Consider the following 18,870-nt stretch of genomic DNA (forward strand, 5'->3'; position numbering starts at 1 on the left):
CTACAAATGCTGGGAATGGAGTCTCCCAAAGTGAGTTTTCTCTTTCTCAACCCTCAAAAACCCATAGAAATGATTGACAGATGGGGTTTAAGACCCCATCTTTTGGTCTTATATGCTTATGACAGGTCACACTGTGCAACTTGTCCTGACACGTTGTGTAATGGGGCGACTCGTCCTAAGTTAACGTGGTGTGACTCATCACAAGTCGGACCAAGTCAACGTTGAGTCACCCAATTTTAGCATATAGGTGTGTTCGACCGATACCAAGTCGTGTCAGGAGGTATTTAAAACCATAGTCTAGATTCACCTTCAGGATGACAATTAATTTTAAACAAAATCAGGTCCTGCTCTCTAGGCCATTATTTCCTTTAATGTTACTGCTGGGTGGATTTTTAGCTAAAGAGGGTGTTGTTTGTGCTTCTTTGCATGTTGGTGATGCTGATCCATTGTCTTCATGGATAGTGTCCCTTTTTGTTTCTTTTAATAAAATTGCTCTGCTTACAGGAAAAATAAAAATAAAAATTGGCTGCTTTTCAGAAAAAATAAAATAAAATTGGATTCCAATTTCTATCCTTCACGAGTGAGCATTTTCGTAACTGATGCAGGCTGGACAGTTTATTATTGAGTATTGTGGAGAAGTAATTTCATGGAAAGAAGCAAGGAGGAGGTCCCAAGCTTATGAAGCTCAAGGTAAAGGACATATTTTCTTGATACATTCCAATTACTGCTATTCCTGCCATTTGGACATGAATGAATGACTTCCTGCAGGTCTCAAAGATGCATTTATCATATCCCTTAATGCCTACGAGTCAATTGATGCTACTAGGAAAGGAAGCCTTGCTAGGTTTATTAACCATTCATGGTAAGCTGGCCTAGAAAATGGAAAACATAAATATGATCATTGATAGGATATCCTTAGGAAGTTTCATGATAAACACTGTCAATTCGGCAAAAGAATGTTACAACGTATGCTGGTCAAATTTTATCTTTTGTTCCCTTTTCTTTTAGAAGTTACGGAAGTCTTCATAGGCCTTTCATTTGGCTAATGCTCATTTGGCATCTAAGTTCTATTTTTTGAAGAATGCAGTCAACCAAATTGTGAAACAAGGAAGTGGACAGTGCTTGGGGAGATACGGGTTGGGATATTTGCAAAACAAGACATTCTTGCTGGGACAGAATTAGCATATGATTATAACTTTGAATGGTATGGTGGTGCTAAAGTTCGCTGCCTATGTGGTGCATCTCTTTGTTCTGGATTTCTTGGGGCAAAGTCTCGTGGTTTCCAGGTGAAGTTTCAAAAGAGTTTAAATTATTGACCCATAACCACTTCAGCATGACATTTTATTTTGACAACTGTTCTTTTCAAATACAAAAGATGTCTAGGTGTATTGGATAACTTATTTCATGTTTTTTGTTCTTTGCATAGAAAAAGCATAGTAAGTAGGATTATGGATGTACTGTAGACAATTATGCATGTCTTTAAAAATTTTATGCTAGATCTTACTTGCAGGCAATGTTTGAATTGTCGGTATTGCTACAAGTTTCGTTAGCTGGGGATATGGAAACAATATTGATATCGTCGATAATATCGCTAATAACCGGAAATGCAGGAAAACATGGGGAAAACGGTGGAATTTATCAGTGAAACTTCATTTGATGTTAAAATACACATTTGCATATTTAGGAATAAAAAAAACTTGCAAAAAGAATGCATACATAATAAGTTTCCATTACTGGGAGCCTAAAAGCATGTCCTGTTGTAAGAAATCAGTCCAACCATGTCATCCATCCCATTTATTCATCCAACCTCCAACCTTCCATCTAAACATCTGTTGATATTTCAGAATATCGGCAACACAATATATTATCTAACAAATCGTTGACAACTGGAAAAGAAACAAAAGATTGTGGTCTCGATATCAACATGTTGTGATAATGATAATATCATGATATTATCAATATTATCGTTAACAAATTGAACACTACATACAACCACGTGCCCAAAAAAAAATATGAAATGGGATTTTTTTAAAGATACATATTTTTGACAATATTTATACATTGGTGATATTATCGAAATATCACAGATACACTGGCGATACAAGCAACACCTGGAATTTACACAGTTGAAAATATTGGTGATACAACAGCAATATCGATGCATTGGCAATACCAGTGACACCTGGAATTTACACAGTTGAAAATATTGACGATATCAATACATTAGCGATATTTAGCGATACATCGCCAATACCTAGAATTTCTGATACTAGCATTGTTATCGGTATTGCTACCAGTGTTATCTTTATTGCCAAGCTAGAGATACAGATAATATCAGGGATATTTCGATAATATCGGGGACATTTTGATAATATCAGAGATAATTCAAACAGTGGTTGCAGGATCCTTCAATTGGGTGCTGCTCCTGCTTTGTATTGCGTTTCAGAATCTCACTTCTGCTCCTGCTTCCTAGCTGTTTATACTTGCTCACATTTTGAAAGAGATGCTTCACCACTTCCACACTGAACCATTGCCACTTGGCTTCATGCTTAGTGCAACTATAATATGGATCCCTTTTGACCTTTGTACATTTGATGGTTTTAGACGAAAAGAGTATCATATTTTCAGAACTTTCTGATATTAGACCCCCTATCAGTCTTATTTTTCTATGTTTTGGGCCTATTTGGACAGAGGAAGAGTTTCAGCTTTTTGGAATTTTCAATCTGTGGCAAGTTGAATCCAAAAATATTGGCTGTTTGGTTCATCTAAGACATGCAGACTGGAGGTGGGATGGCGTTGAAAGAGTGCACTTTTCTAATGGGTTTCATTTAGTGGATGTTTGGTAGATAGGATATCCCATCCAAGTTGATCAGAGATGTTGCTGTTCAAATATGCCCTTATGTAAAATTTGTGATGCTTTCATTTTGAAAAGAAAAAAAAAAACCTTTTCCATGTTCTTCATGTGATGTTTTGCAACCTATTGTTAATTATTTGAAGTATGCTGCTAGCCATTCTTGGCGACTTCTTGCACTGTTTGAAACCAACTGGGTTTTTAAAGGCATGTAAACTCTTAATTGGTGTTTTAAAACTCAAACTGGTTAGGGCAATCACTAATAACATGGGCCCATCTTTATCAAAATGGGTCTACTACTAAAACATGGGCATCAAAATGGGCCACACCACTAAAAACATGGGTCCATCTTTTATTTATTTATTTATTATTGAAAGATAACAAAAAATTTATTAGAAGTGGGAAAAGAATACAAGCCCACATGACACTAAGAGAAACAAAAAAAGAAAAAGAAAAATAAAAAAACCTGTCAAGACGGCCTAAATATAGGCAGACCAACTAGATACAAGCTGTTAATGAGTCTAATGGCCTCCTCCACCCCCATACTTGCATTTACCATTTCTAGTCCCCCATATGACCCAGAAGATTGCCATAAGAGTCAGCCTCCACTTGGCTTTGCCCACTTTTCCCACTCCTCCCCCATGCCAAGCCCATAGGAGATCTTGAATAGACTATGGCATGACCCAGTCGACATGAAACAAAGACAGGAAGTGAGCCCAAACTTTTAATGCAAATATACACTGCACAAACAAATGATCGATCGATTCCACACTCTCCATGCACATTACACAAATATGGGGCAGGATAAGAGCTCTCCTTTGAAGATTATCTACTGTAAGGACCCTCGTACGCTCCATATAACCAACTATGGAAAGTGTGTGGTGGAGAAGAAATTGATTTGCCCAAGCTTCTCAAAAGAGACCGAACAAAAAACTTTCCCGAGAGTGGCACTTCCATACCATTGAGTCTACACGAGAAGTGCAAGGAAGAGCCATCTTAAGAAGATCCAAAAGCCTGAGTAACTCTTTGAATTCGTCATCAAGCAAATCTCTGCGATAAGGGGGACTCCATATCACTGCATCTCCACTCATCGGAAAACATTCCGCCATTGAGATGAACCGATCGGGAGCGACCCGGGCGACCCTAGGGAATAGGTCCTGATTAGCTCATTCTCTGCACCAAACATCCGTAAAAAAACGGATACAATGGCTGTCGCCTAACGAGAAAGCAATCCCACTGCGAACAAGATGGTTTAGCGCCACAATTGCCTTCCAAATGTGAGAAGCTCTATATAGAGAAGACCTCTTCACATACTATCCACCCTCCTGAACCCCATATTTTTTGGCGATTACTTCCCTCCAAAGTCTTCCTTCCCTGGTCCTGAATCTCCAGGTCCATTTCCCTAAGAGAGCTAGGTTAATAGGCTTGCATAGCTCCAACCACCCCAATAGGTGGAACTTTTTATCGTCCGATGTTCCTTTCTTGAAAAAATTTCTTCGTAGTTTATCAAGCTTGTCCAACACATCTTTGGGCATTTGAATAAAGACACAAGATACACAAGCATGTTGGTGAAGGCTGTCTTGATAAGTATCAACCACTCCCACGACAACAGATATTGACACTTCTAGGACCAGTGTTTTTTTTTTTTTTCCAGTTCTTTCAATCACCCTATCCCATAGATGCTTAGCCAGTTTACCAATACACAATGGAAGACCTAGATACGTTAAAGGAAAAGACCCAGGTTTGTAGCCAAACATGCTTGAAAGATGCCGTAACTCTTCTTCACTAACATGCACCCGCAACATTTCAAACTTAGCTACATTGATCCTCAATCCTAACATAGCTTCAAAGCAAACAACTAATTTCCGTAAATTGCCACAGATGACTCCTCTGCATCATAAAATAATAGAGCATCGTCCATGTAGTAAAGATGGCTTATTTAACAACCATCCACCAATGTTTTGAAACCATTGAAAAGCCCATTTTCCTCCCCTTTGCGGAGCATCCTGCTAAATGCCTCCCTGATAACGACAAACAAATAAGGGGATAAGGGGTCCCCCAGCCTTCATCCCCTAGAAGCTTAAAAAAAATCCTTTCGGCGACCGTCCAACTTCTCCACTTCATACCGCATCCTAAGCTTCTAAGCATATTATCTAAGAAATCCCAATCGGCATGATCATAGGCCTTTTCCGAATCTAGCTTACACATGAGGCCACTCTTCTTCTCTCTGTGCCTGGAATCGATGCACTTATGTGCAATCAACGCACTATCCAGAATCTGCCAACCTGCCACAAAGGCACCCAGAAACTCTGAAATTATCTTTAAAAGAACTCTTTTAAATCTAGAGGTGAGAATCTTAGTTAGAATCTTGTACAGGCCTCCAATGAGACTTATATGCTTGAAATCTTTCAGATGGGCAGCCCCATCAACCTTTGGAATGAAAACAATAAACGATGCCCCAAGATCTCAGGAAAGACAACCACGTTTGGAGAATTCATTTAAGTAGTCTATAACATCCATTTTAATATGGGGCCAAAATTTCTGAAAAAATAGAATAGTTAATCAACTGTTTTTCTTAATAAAATACATAACTGCAGCCTTGGAATTCAAACGTTTGACCTCCCCTTTGAAGCACATTGTCATATCTGCTCTGTAGGTGATTTACATGCTTATTCTTTTCATTTTGTTACTTTATTTATATTATTCACTAGATGTCCTGGGTTTGACCAGTAGTTGGACCAAAATGCCCCCCTTAAAAAAAAAAAAATTGGTCTTAGTCCAGTTTGGGTTTTAGTTCTGTTCAATGTTTTAAATATCGATGATATCGGCTGATATATCCCATGATATATCTTGTATCCTACCTATGTGATACAAAACGCATAGGTAGTGCCGATATATCCCACATGTTCGATCCGGTGAGCATTTTCAATTTTCGATCTGTTTTTTTGTTGAAATTATTTTAAATCAGTGTTAAATGGTTAAAAATCCATTGGTTCTTCATGTTTTGCATGAAAAATTGTGGAGTTAGAGTTTTGATTTTGATATTCATTGGTTCTTTATGTTATTCAAAAATTTCCTTCAAGCAACTATCAATTGAGACTAATTTCGAAGTATTTAGGAGTTTTTCATGAAATAGTCATCATCATTATCACATATACTCTAATTTCGAAATTTGAGTGTAGGTGGTCCGATTTTGAGAAAATTGGGGAAATTTCAAAATTTCCCCAATTTGTCCCAAATTGTTTGCAATGTTGCACTCCAAACATGAAATCAAGCATGTATGAGAGCTGATCTATTGATTTTTTAAGTCCTTGTCAATTTTGAAAAATAAAATCATTTTTTTAATTAAAAATTATTTTAAAATATATTTTTTTGAAATTTCCCTTCAACCAGTTGTCAATTGAGGCTAATTTCGAAGTATTTAATAGTGTTTGATGAAATGATTATCACATACACTCTAAATGTTATGCATTGAATTTGAATATAGTTGCACTAGTTCAGCCAAACAACGCATAGCTTAGGACCCTATACAAAGGAAACCTATCATGCACACTTTTTTTTTGAGATGTTATGATTTAAAAGTGTCTATTTAAGGTCTTTTTTAATAATCGCTAAAGTTCCATTGAAAAATTCTGCCATTTTTCCAATGCTTCCCCATGTTTCCCAAAAAGTGCAATAAATCACCAGATACAAATCATATATCCCTTGCGATAACCAATACATATTTGTATCCCAAGGATGCGATACGTAACAGGATACCGATATTTCGAACACTAGTTCTGTTAATGCTTTGATTTAATGGTGAGATCAAGAATCTCCCTCCTAAGCAGGAATTATATTGAACCTGAATTTCTTAGTAAGGGAAACTTTTAGACTAGACATACCTGAATTTGTTTTGCATGATCAATATTTCCTGTTCATCTTTCACTACTTCCAGTGCCTGGAAATAACCTTGGTTCTCCCAATTCCTTCATTTACAACATTTGGAAGGGAGTTTTCACTCTTTCTACTTCTAGTTGGATACTTCCATTATGATTAAGTCATCTACATGTTGTGCACATATGATTGTTTCTTTAGTAGAGTACTTAACAAAGCTGCACACCGCGCATCAACAAAAAAGGAAATAAACCATGTGATTGAATGAATTCTTTGACATTTGGAAACCAAGCTCTAGGTTATAGAATCTTCAATCCTTTGGTTGTTGCATGTATAACTCTCTATCAATATTGTTTTAGGAGCACAATTTCCACGTACATCTGATGAAGTTCCATGACTTCCTTGCTGCTAATATAATACTAATATGAACACATGTGATTGATATGGGGATGAACTTTTATCTGTCTACTCTATCAGTTGGGGGAAACCCATTAGCCACTGAAAGCACCTTGAATTTCTGTGCTTCAGCAGTGTATTTTATTTCATATATCCACTTCCAACCAATGATCAGAAGTTGGTTACTTTGCTTCTGTTTACATGCACAAAGGGTTATGCTGATTAAACCTTCCAATTGTGCATCATATCTAAAGAGAAGAACACTTTTTTTCTGAATTTAGTAGCTATACGTTTTGTATCATGAAAAACATTCACATGTTCAATTGGAATATCTATCACAATTACATTGTTAATCGAAAAAACTCAATTTAGTGGCCTGGGAAAGATATATTGAACCAAGTGAGGAGTTTTAGTGTGAAAGGACAAAAGTATATCTGTATCCCTTTCTGTCTGTATCCATGGTAGATATCACAATATGGAAAACATCTACTACATCTTTATAATTTGGACATATATTGCTTCTTTATAATTTGGACATTTATTGCATCTTTATAATATGGACATATATTGCATCTTTACATTGTTCTAACAAATTCAAACTGGTGGCCTATAAAGGATACATAGAACCAAGGTGGGGAGTGGTGTAGTCTCAAAGTCTAACAGATATTTAGTACATCCCTTCCAGTCTTTCTTTTAGGATATTTCTTCTCTGTCCTATATTTTGAAAGGATGTGATGAGCTCATGGCTAGAATTGTTTTTGTCAAGTATAGTTTGTGAAATGGAGCTCTACCAGATGGCAAATTGGTCCCCATCATTAGGATGGTAGGGGTTCATATCAGGTCGGTAGTAGGTTGATGTCATTGTGATTTCTCGTTGTTTGCATCTACTCTTTCATGGCTACAATGATCTACCAGAACAAAGCATCAATGTGGTTTTCTATTGGATGAATATATTAGAAAAATACATTTTATGTCTTTTCCATCAAACCTGTCATGTTTTTAATCACTAATGTTCTGCATAAGCCGCATGACTAAACACATGTAGATGCATTAAATCTCCCTTCTCTTTTTAATGGATTTAATGAGGTACCTTCATTCTTGGTATCAACATGTGATTTATCAAATACACTGCTGTGTTCTTGGCTTCCCTCCAATAAACCTTCATAGGTTTTTAACATTCATTGTCGCTCGGCCAACCTCATCAACTATGTATAAATTCTTCTTTCAGAAATTGTTTTACTGGTGTGGCCTGCATGTCAACTTCCTAGAAACTCTTTTAAGTGTTAAAATACTTGAAGTCTATTATTAAGGAAATAAATCCAAGTATAACGTGAAATTTATCAATGAAAGATGAGGCTGGACTTGGCCTTGCATCTTAGAAGTAGTTTTTACTGTTCAAATCCTTGGCTTCCATGTACTTGGACAACATCACTATGTTTCTTTATTGCTTAGAGATGACACTGTTTTACCATCTCCTGTAATTCTTACCATTTCTTGAAGTAGTGGTTATTATTACTATTTCATTATGGAACATCTTTTGTAGGAAGATACGTATCTCTGGGAAGATGATGATGACAGGTAAATAATGTGCATCTTTTGGTGTTTGATGCTTGAGCAAACTAAAGCTTTTCACCCATCACTATGCTTCTAATGTAGTTTCTTAATATCCTTTTGATTACAATATTGATCTTTCAATTTGTTGGATTTGGTATCATGACTTAGTTATTGTATGTTCTCAGGCATGTTACTTTTTGTTTGTAAAAACCTGTGTAGTTTTTTTTTTTTTTTGAAAGGTAATGAGACTTTATTTATAGAACCTGCCAAAGCAAAAGCTGTGGCGGGGAAAGACTACAACTCAAAGAAAGATAAAAGATTACAGAGATCCATGGCTTTCGATGTAGACACCCATCCCAACACTTCAACCTTGATCTTTCTCACCACCTCTTCCACAGATCTACTTTTTTGAAAACATATTCTGTTCCCCCCAAATAACCCACAGCACTACATTAACATTAGATGTCAAATCACCTTTCCTTTCTTCCCGATCACTCCACCATGCCAAGCCAACAAGAGGTCTTTAATAGACTCCGACATCACTCAAGATATGTTGAAGGTAGCGAGGAAGCGCACCCACACCCTTCAAGCAAAATGGCAATGAACGAAGAGTTGATCTATCGACTTATCATCATTCTTGCACATCACGCAAATGTTGGGGAGAATTATGGACCTCCTTTGATAGCTACTGATGGTGAGAACCCTCTTCCTACCCACCAAATATACAAAAACTGCTACCTTTGGGGGAGGGGGCACGAATATACCGAGAGTAGTATGCATAAACCATCCTTGCATTCGATGACAGCTTCCGAATCATCTTGTAGAATGATCGAACTAAGAAGCAACCCGATTTGTACACATGCTCGAGCATCACACCCCTCTCGCCTAAGGAGGGGCGGCAATAATGCAAGCAATCCAAAAGGCTAACCGAATCACCCACTTCCTTGTCTGAGAGGTTCCTTTGGCATGAGGGGGGCTAAACCAAAACATCTCTGCAAATGGAAAAACAGTGGGCTACTGTAATAATCCTTGTTGGAGATCGACCAACTAATCTTGAGAAAGTTGAGTTAGGTTTGAGAAGAAATCAGTAGGAAGAGTGGAAAATAAGGTGTAAAAAGAGACAAAATAGGAAAAGGATGGTTAGGGCAATGGGTTGTGTCACAACATCTACACAACCCTCATATTATTTATAAATATGTACATATGGTGCTCTAGAAAGCATACAAAACATATACACACATGCACTCAAATAAAGACAGTTCATAGTGACATATATATTTCAACACACCCCCTCAAGTTGGAGAATAGATATCAAACATGCCCAACTTGTTCACTAGATGATGCAAGGGATCTCGAGCAAGGGATTTAGTGTACAGATTAGCTAGCTACTCCTAGGAACAATTAAATGGAGTTGCAATTTCTTTAGCATCCACCTGTTCACAACCCCAAGTGCAGTGTGACGATGTAGTAATAACTCGGTGAGACTGAGGTCGAATCCACAGGGACTTGTATGTGTATCTTTCTGAAATAAACTAGAAGTAGAGCTAGAAACTAGATAAGTAATAATATAAAGAAATGAGAGATTAATGATTTAACAATCAATAATAAAAGGGAAACTAGGGCGCCAAGCATCCACATGTAGCTATTAAGATGCTACCTTACTTGATTCAAAGAGCTACAACTGGAATTAGAGTCTTATCCTATCCAGTTGGATGATAGATCAGTAAAAACCCAAAAATCTGAATTTTCCATCAACGTAGTTCTCCCATGAAGCATTCATGTGATAATCTTAGGGAATCCAACCATCCATCATGCCATAGACTATGATGAATCATGAATTTTATAGATCACACGCTTCTCAAAACAGATTGAGAAAATATTTAAAGCTATCACAGCATCTATTGTAATTTGAGTCACAATAAACCATAGAAAACTAAAAATATTTCTTTAATCAAACTACAAATCAATAAGAATTCAACATATACTTGAATCAAAGCAAAGAAAATATTAAAATAAACTACAACTTCACCTATTAGCCCTAGCTAAGAGATTAGCTAGTCATAGCTAACTTAAAAACAAAAGAAAAATTAAAAGATATAGTAGAATCCATGAAGAAATCAAAGTGGAAGAATGTTGTCGGCGCTCCACTTAGGCCTTCTCTCTCTTTGCAAACCCTAGAAGATGATTTGGAATAGCCTAGAGACTCCTTTAAATAGTTTTATAACTCAAACATTCGCACAAACTTCGGAAAAGTTCACAAACCGCCTCAAATTTACGCACTCGGTGCATGTTCCCAAAATAGACTTTGATGTCTATTTTGGAAATCATTTTAGAACTTTCATTTTTTAGACTTGGAGTTTCAGAATATGTTTTCTTTGGCCAATTTTCAGGATTCCTTTTCTTCACCTCAACTTTTTGATTATCTCCATTCCTCACTTGGTTTCCTTGGATCTTTGGCAAGTGAATTCTTCATTAATGACTATCAAATCTCCAAATCCTCATTTAGTAATCTTTTGAGCATAAATATTATTTTTAGCATCAATTTCACCTCAAGCTCTTGAAATCATCTCGCACATGAAAACATGCATAGTTAGATTGATTAAGCACTATCATGTTTATAAAACCAAGACATAAATAGGGGGAAATATGCAATATTTCACACTCAACACACCTCCCAACCAGCATTTTGTTAGACCCGAGCAAAACATGCGAACACAACTTAAAATTTTCAAATTACAACCCTCCCTTAAATAGCAATTTTCTGCACAAGCCTATACATGTGAGTGATATTCAAGCGTGTGGAAATAAAACATGAGCAATCTAAATCCCAATGTCCTTAGCAATCAAATAAACTAAGTCTTCGTTCATTACTTAACAAATAGAATAATTCCAAACATCAAGTTTCTACTGTGTTTAGTGAGTTCTAACTTAAAATTCCATGAATTTGTTATACCTTTCATAATGTTAGCCATGTTCATTACCGTAAAGTGGACAGTTCACCACAAATACTGATTCCGATCATGTCTCGTATTTCACTTATCTTGCAGCTTTTGATTTCATATCAATGGCTTTCACCTTTTTTTTCATTCTTTTTATGAAGTTTTCATTTAAAACAAATCCCATAGGTGGCCATGATCTTACTGTTTTCTAGTTGGTTTGTTTTTCTTCTTTTAATCCCTTTTAGGTAGACAATTATCTCCAAATTTGGCTCTTGATCACTTTTAAGTAATTCACATGTTATCACTTAGAAAGTAAACAATTTCATAGGATATAAATTAGATCTGAAATGTGATCTAGACTTAATTATTGTTTTAAAATTTTCTATTAATCAACTAATTAAGAAAACTTAATCAAAAGTTACTAATTAACTAGTCACTAGATTTTCAAAGATTTATTCCATATCTTATCATAATACTCGACATGTATTCAAATCACACAGAATTTTGCTTTCTGAGAGAGTTTTGAAACAGAAAATTCGAAATTTTTTAAACAAATCGCTCAAAACCTAGAAAATACTGATTAGATCCATCTAATCTGACCCTCAACCTAAAATTTACATTGTCCTCAATGTAAGAAATAGTCAATAATACCAACATGAGATAAAGATAAGAAAAGGAGTAGTGAGTTAGGAAGATAGTACTTAAGAAGGACTAATGCAGTGCTATTCAAAGTCCTTGCTATATAGGGGTTAAGCAATGATAAACATGAATAACTAAAGCAAAATTCTATTTAACCTAATCCTAAGAAAGCAATAAACCTAACTATACCTCCATCAAACTCGGAAGTCAATCTTGATAGACAGGATCAATTAGAGGGAAGGACATATCCTCTGAGTCAAATTTCTCAGCGAATGGCTTGAGACGATGACCATTCACTTTGAAAAATTTTCCATTCGTTCTCGTCGACCCCATAAGGATAAACGGTTGTAACAAGAAAAGAGCTAGTCTAACGAGATCAAAGCTTACCCGGAAAAAGATGTAAACGAGAATTATATAGAAGGACCTTATGACTTGGCATGAATGATTTTCGAAGAATGTTCCGGTTATGGAGCACCTTCATTCTGTCCTTGTAAATTCTCTAGTTCTCATATGCATCATTCTGAATTACCTCGAGTTCATTCAATTGAAGTTTGCGTAGTGAGTCAGCATTGTCCAAATTGAAGTTCAAAATCTTAATCGCCCAGTAAGCCTTATGTTCCAACTCCATAGGCAAGTGACAAGCCTTCCCGTAGACAAGCCTAAAGGGAGACATTCCAACAGGGGTCTTGTAAGCTCTACAGTAAGCCCATAAAGCATCAGATAGTTTGATTGACCAATCTTTGCGATTGGGGTTAACCGTTTTTTCCAGAATTTGTTTGATTTTGCTGTTGGAAATTTCATCTTAACCGCTTGTCTGCAGGTGATGGGGGGTACTGACTTTGTGAGAGATGTCATATTTCTTCATTAATGTCTCGAATGGCCTGTTGCAAAAGTGTGACCCTCCATCACTTATGATGGCTCGAGGTGTTCCGAATTGGGAAAGGATGTTTTCTTTTAAGAATCGAATGACCGTTTGATGATCATTGTTCCAGCATGGGATAGCCTCAAGCCACTTGGTAACATAGTCTACTGCTAACAAGATGTAAATGTTTCCAAATGATTGGGGGAATGGTCCCATGAAATCAATGCCCTAGCAATCAAACACTTCAATGATTAGAATGGGGTTCAATGGCATCATGTTTCAACGGGACAGTCCTAATTTTTTACAACTCTCACAAGCTTTGCAAAACTCATGAGTATCTTTTAACATTGTGAGCCAGTAAAAGTCGCGCTATAAAATTTTGGCCGTGGTCTTTTTGGTAGAAAAGTGACCACCACAGGCCTGAGAGTGACAGAAGGAGATTACGCTTTGATGTTCATTGTCAGGCACACATTTCTTTAGAATTTGGTCTGCGCAATATTTGAATAGTTATGGATCATCCCAGACAAATTTGTGTACCTCAATGTAGAATTTCTTCTTATCTTGCGCAGTCCAATGGATCGGCGTGAAACCTGTAGCAAGATAATTTGCAATATCAGCAAACTAAGGTAATTGGAAAGTTTAAACAATTGCTCGTCAGGGAACATGTCGTTTTTCAATGTCGACTCAAGGGAATCGGGTAGGTCAAGTCTTGAGAGATGGTCAGCCACTACATTTTCTACTCATTTTTTATTGCGTATTTCAATGTCGAATTCTTGGAGTAGGAAGATCCATCTTATCAAACGAGGCTTGGCATCTTTCTTAGAAAGAAGGTACTTCAGTACCGCATGATCAGTGTAAATGATGATCTTGGATCTGATCAAGTAGGACCTAAATTTGTCCAAAGCGAACACTACGGCTAAGAATTCCTTCTCCGTAGTACAGTAGTTCACTTGACCGAGGACTTAGCTTGCCATTACTATCATCAAGTTTATATGAACAAAACAAGTACAACAAAAAACTCAAGGAGACAAGGGAAAAGTTTTATCACGAGGATGTAGAAGTTCAAAGGAATACTTATTGTGTAAAATCCTAAAAGGTATGTGATTAATAAGAAAGACAACAGTAAGTAGAGCATAATCCCAAAAACGTTTTGGAACATTCATAGTAAAGAGCAGCGCAGTGTAGGTTCGAGAAGATGACGATTCTCCTTTCGGCAACTCGATTTTGTTGACAGGTCCTTCGACAAGAGGTTTGAGACAAAATACCATGATCCTGCAAAAATGTCAAGAATGCTTTTGACTTATATTCACCCTCATTGTCAGAACGAAGAACTTGAATCGAGCATTGAAATTGATTAACGACTTCATTGTAAAAGGACTCGAACATAACAAAAACTTCATGTTTGAATTTCATAAGATAAATCCATGTCATGCGAGAATGATCATCAATGAAAGAGACAAAGTATTTGTAACCTAGAACAAAGTCAACAGGCCTGGGGCCCCAAACATCAGAGTGAATCAATTCAAGAGGTCTAGACTTCCTCGTAGTTGAGCTGGGAGGAAACATGGTTCTTTGATGCTTAGGAAACTCACAAGTATCACAACATAATGGTTTGACAGTAGAGATAGAAGGGAAAATAGTCTTAGTCTTGTTAAAAATGCCCTAAACTGCTATGCCATTTAGACATGGATTCCCTAAACGACAATGTCATGACTAGCAGGGGTATCATCGAGGAAGTAAATCCCGCCACGTTTATTCCCCCCACCAATCATCCACTTCTTCTGGAGATCTTGAAACACAAAGTGAGAAGGAAAAAATGTTTTGGAACAATGCAATAATTTAGTAAGAAAACTAATAGACAACAAATTCAATGGAAAGGATGGAACATGAAGAAAAGAAGATAGTTGCATAGCAGGAGAAAGGGTAATGGATCCAATCCCAGAGACGGGAGAGTGATTGCCATCGACAATTGTAACAGAACTAGACTAACTAGTAGGTTCATAAGATTGGAAAAGATGAAGTTTACCAGTCATGTGAGATGTAGCTCGTCGATGACCCAGGAGGGAGATGAGGACACATGGAGTGCAATACTTGACTGGGCTAAGCTAGCACTAGAAGAAGAGATTGGGTCACATGACTGGCGGTGCCTGCACTGTATGTTTCTCGAGTCCCGAGAGATGGTAATTGAATCACTTGAAGCCGACACCTCGTGAGACAATGTTGTAGGTTCTTGATGAGATTTCTCAGAAGTAGATGGCATGACACCCACCGTACAAGCACCTCCCCACAAAGGGCGAACAACAATATCCCAACATCTATCAATGGTATAGTTTGTGCCAGTGCAATGAGAGAAAATACGGAAAGATCCATCACAACCATGTCCACGACCACTAAAAATGCGGTTACCACGACCGACTTTATCAGGGACTCGACCTCTGGATCTACTGCCATAACTAGGAGCATGACTAGAACTTGAAGCCCAAGAAGTAGAGCTCGAAAGGTGATTACCAGCTATGAATGCATATCTATCATCAACATGAGTGATAGGTGTAGCTGAGGATGGGTCAGTAACTCTTTGAACTAGAGAAGAGACAACTAGCAAAGAGGGGAAGGGCTCCATAACTATGATCCGAAGACGAGTAATCTAATATTCTGAATTGAATCTAGAGAGAAACCGCATGTTCCAAGTCTCCTCACGTTATCGTGGGATGAGTTCATGATCTTGACTACAATGAGATGGGAAAGGAGATTCTTGTTGAAACTTGGATATGTCCGAAATCAACTTGTACACCCTAGATATATTACGATCTTCAGAATACATGTCTCGGATGGTATCCCATATCTTCTTAGCCGATGTTAAAAACATAACAGAATTGCTAATGGTGCTCTCCATACTGTTTAGAAGCCAAGCCATGACTTGGTAATTTTCTTTAGTCCAAGTTCTAAATCCTTCATCAATTGAATCTGGAGTATCATTTGAGATATAAGAAAGGCACTCCTTTCCTCCCCAAAAAGGCTTGACGGATTGGGCCCATTGCAAGTAATTGTTCCCATTTAACTTGACAATTGTGATCAACAATGTGTGAGAATCGGAAGGCCCCATAAGAGCTCCGGTAGAAAGCTTATCTTCCATACTTGGTCGAAAGAAAAGATGGAGAATGACCAAATATATATAAATATAAATATATATATATATATATATATATATATATATATATATATATATATATATATATATATATATATAAACCACATTTAGAATTCTTAATTAATATAAAATCAAACCCAACTTTTAGTGTATAGCCAACAACCCACACAGTTTGAAAATAAGAACTACATACCAAACCCAAAAACTTAAAGAGGAAGAGTTAGAAACATGCCTAAAAGGGTGCTGGACACCAACCCCCAGCTTAGTTCACACAAAAAAGGGAGAAAAATGGCAAAAATGTCATAATTGTACCCTAATCTTCCCCCAGAATCATGGAGAAACCATTCCCCATGTAAAAATTAAAAATTAAAAAAAAAAAAAAAAAAAAAAAAAAAAAAAAAAAAAAAACCCTCCTAAGACTATTACAATCAAACCTACCAACCCCCTTTTGATCTTCCTCAGAAAAACTAATCCGATTGAAAGAAATCTCAGAAAAAATCGAAATGGGCCATATCCGAAAATACCTTGGGGCTTCGAAACTCACCTTAATCTTGCTCAAAAAATTCTATAAAAACACCACAATCCGTTTAAAATCAAGATCTACCAAACCATACACTTCATTTGCTACATGGCTGTACAAATAGTGCAAGCGCTGATGTCAGCCGTACGGAAGCCAGCATTAGCAAGATGCGACATCTACGAACAAAAGGGCAAGCTGAATCCAAGCTCTGATACCAAGTTGAGTTAGGTTTGAGAATAAATCAGTAGGAAGAGTGGAAGGGAAGTTGTAGAAGGAGACAAAAGAGGAAAAGGATGGTTAGGGCAATGGGTTGTGTCACAACATCTACACAACCCTCATATTATTTATAAATATGTACATATGGTGCTCCAGAAGAGCATACAAAACATATACACACATGCACTCAAATAAGGACACACCATTCACAGTTACAAATATATCTCAATAGAGAACACCTCCTGAAGTGGGCTTCCTCCATTCCACATCCAAAAGCAAACACGCCTCCCTTCTCGCATGGAGAAGGACACTCCGTCTTTGAACTTAGAAGCCACCATAGTGACCGCTTTCCATAATCCTGATGCCCTATATAGAGAACATTCCCTAACCCCCACCCCCTGTCTTGGATCCCATACTTGTAAGCAATCACTTCTCTCGACATTCTCCCTTCTTCTATGTCGAACCTCCATTAGGCCAAGTTAATAGCATCCAACACCTTTATACCCACTCCTTTGACAATAGCGCTACATACCTCTTCCCACTTTAGAGGATGAAATTTCCACTTTCCATAATAAATCTTGCCTCAACTTCTCCAGTTTGTCTAGAACTGATTGTAGGCACCTAAAAGGAGACAAATTAAAGGGGCATATTTGGTAAGGTAGCTTTAATTAACATCAACCGTCCTATTAAAGAAATGAGATGACTCTTCTAGCGTAAAAGCTTCCAATCAGTTTTTTTTTTTTTTTTTTTTTTAATCACCTTATTCCAAAGGTGCTTTGCTGCTTACCAATAAATGAATAGAGATTGAGGTATGTCGATAAAAAAGAACCCATGCCACACCTGAACACTTAACGCTAGTCTCGACGCACCATCTCTAGTTTTACGAATACCAAACATCGCTTTTTATTTGTATCTTCACACCTAGCATCACTTCATAACCTCACTATTTTTGTAAATTATCCACCATGACTACATTAGCATCCAAAAAACAAATGGTGCCATCGGCAAACTGGAGATGAGAAATATGAATTCCCCATTGGCCATCCTAAATCCATGAATAAGCCCAACCTCGTGACCATTGTCTATCATTTTTCTTAAGGTTTCCGCGACCACAACAAACAAGGGGGAAAGCAGGTCACCCTGCCAAATGCCCCTCGATGCCTTAAAGAAACCTTTCGGCAACCCTTTGACCAAGATAGAGAACACGACTGTTTGAACACACTCCTGGATCCAACCCCTCCATTTTTTCCCATAGCCCACCTTCCCAACATATAGTCAATGAATCCCCAATCGACGTAATCATACACCTTCTCAATATTCTACTTGCACGCTAGACCCATCTTACCTTGTGCTTAGAGTCGATGCACTCATGAGCAATATGCGGATTGTCCAAGATCTACCTGCCCCCTACAAATGCACCCAAGTTTTTGGAGCTAACGTTTGTAAGAACCACTTGGAGTTTGATGGCATGGACTTTGGCTAAAATTTTATAAGGATCCCCAATAAGACTAATTGGCCTGAAATCTTTTAAACAGTCCACTCCTTCAACCTTCAGTATTATAGCGATAGACGAAGCCCCTAACTCTGATGACAACCGACGTTTCTCACAAAATTCAGATACAAACTAAGCAAGTCACCCCTCACCACATCCCAGAAAACTGGAAAGAAATCCATAGGATAACCATCTGGACCCAGCGCCTTATCCCTTCCCAAAGAGTCTATTGCTTCTTTGATTTCTTCCTTGGAAACTGGTTTTTCATGGAATCCTCTTCCTCATCCGACAATTTGAAAGGCAAATTATCCAGCGGAGGGCACTTCCACCTTTCACCTATTAGCAAACTCCTATAATACCGCGCAATTATATCACAT

At 37.4% G+C, this 18,870-nt stretch overlaps 1 protein-coding gene across 9 annotated transcripts in view; it reads left to right on the plus strand.

Moving 5' to 3' along the window:
* LOC131235008 (histone-lysine N-methyltransferase ASHH1) overlaps positions 1 to 18,870 on the plus strand; it is a 147,221-nt gene that overhangs the window by 78,395 nt on the left and 49,956 nt on the right. For all 9 annotated transcript variants that reach the window (XM_058232064.1, XM_058232067.1, XM_058232065.1 and 6 more), the window contains 4 exons: positions 606 to 690; positions 769 to 862; positions 1,088 to 1,286; positions 8,667 to 8,701. In XM_058232064.1, the coding sequence (XP_058088047.1) occupies positions 606 to 690; positions 769 to 862; positions 1,088 to 1,286; positions 8,667 to 8,701 (413 nt within the window). The remainder of the gene's footprint in view (positions 1 to 605; positions 691 to 768; positions 863 to 1,087; positions 1,287 to 8,666; positions 8,702 to 18,870) is intronic.

Source organism: Magnolia sinica, chromosome 19 (assembly GCF_029962835.1).
Source record: "Magnolia sinica isolate HGM2019 chromosome 19, MsV1, whole genome shotgun sequence".
Taxonomy (NCBI): domain Eukaryota; kingdom Viridiplantae; phylum Streptophyta; class Magnoliopsida; order Magnoliales; family Magnoliaceae; genus Magnolia; species Magnolia sinica.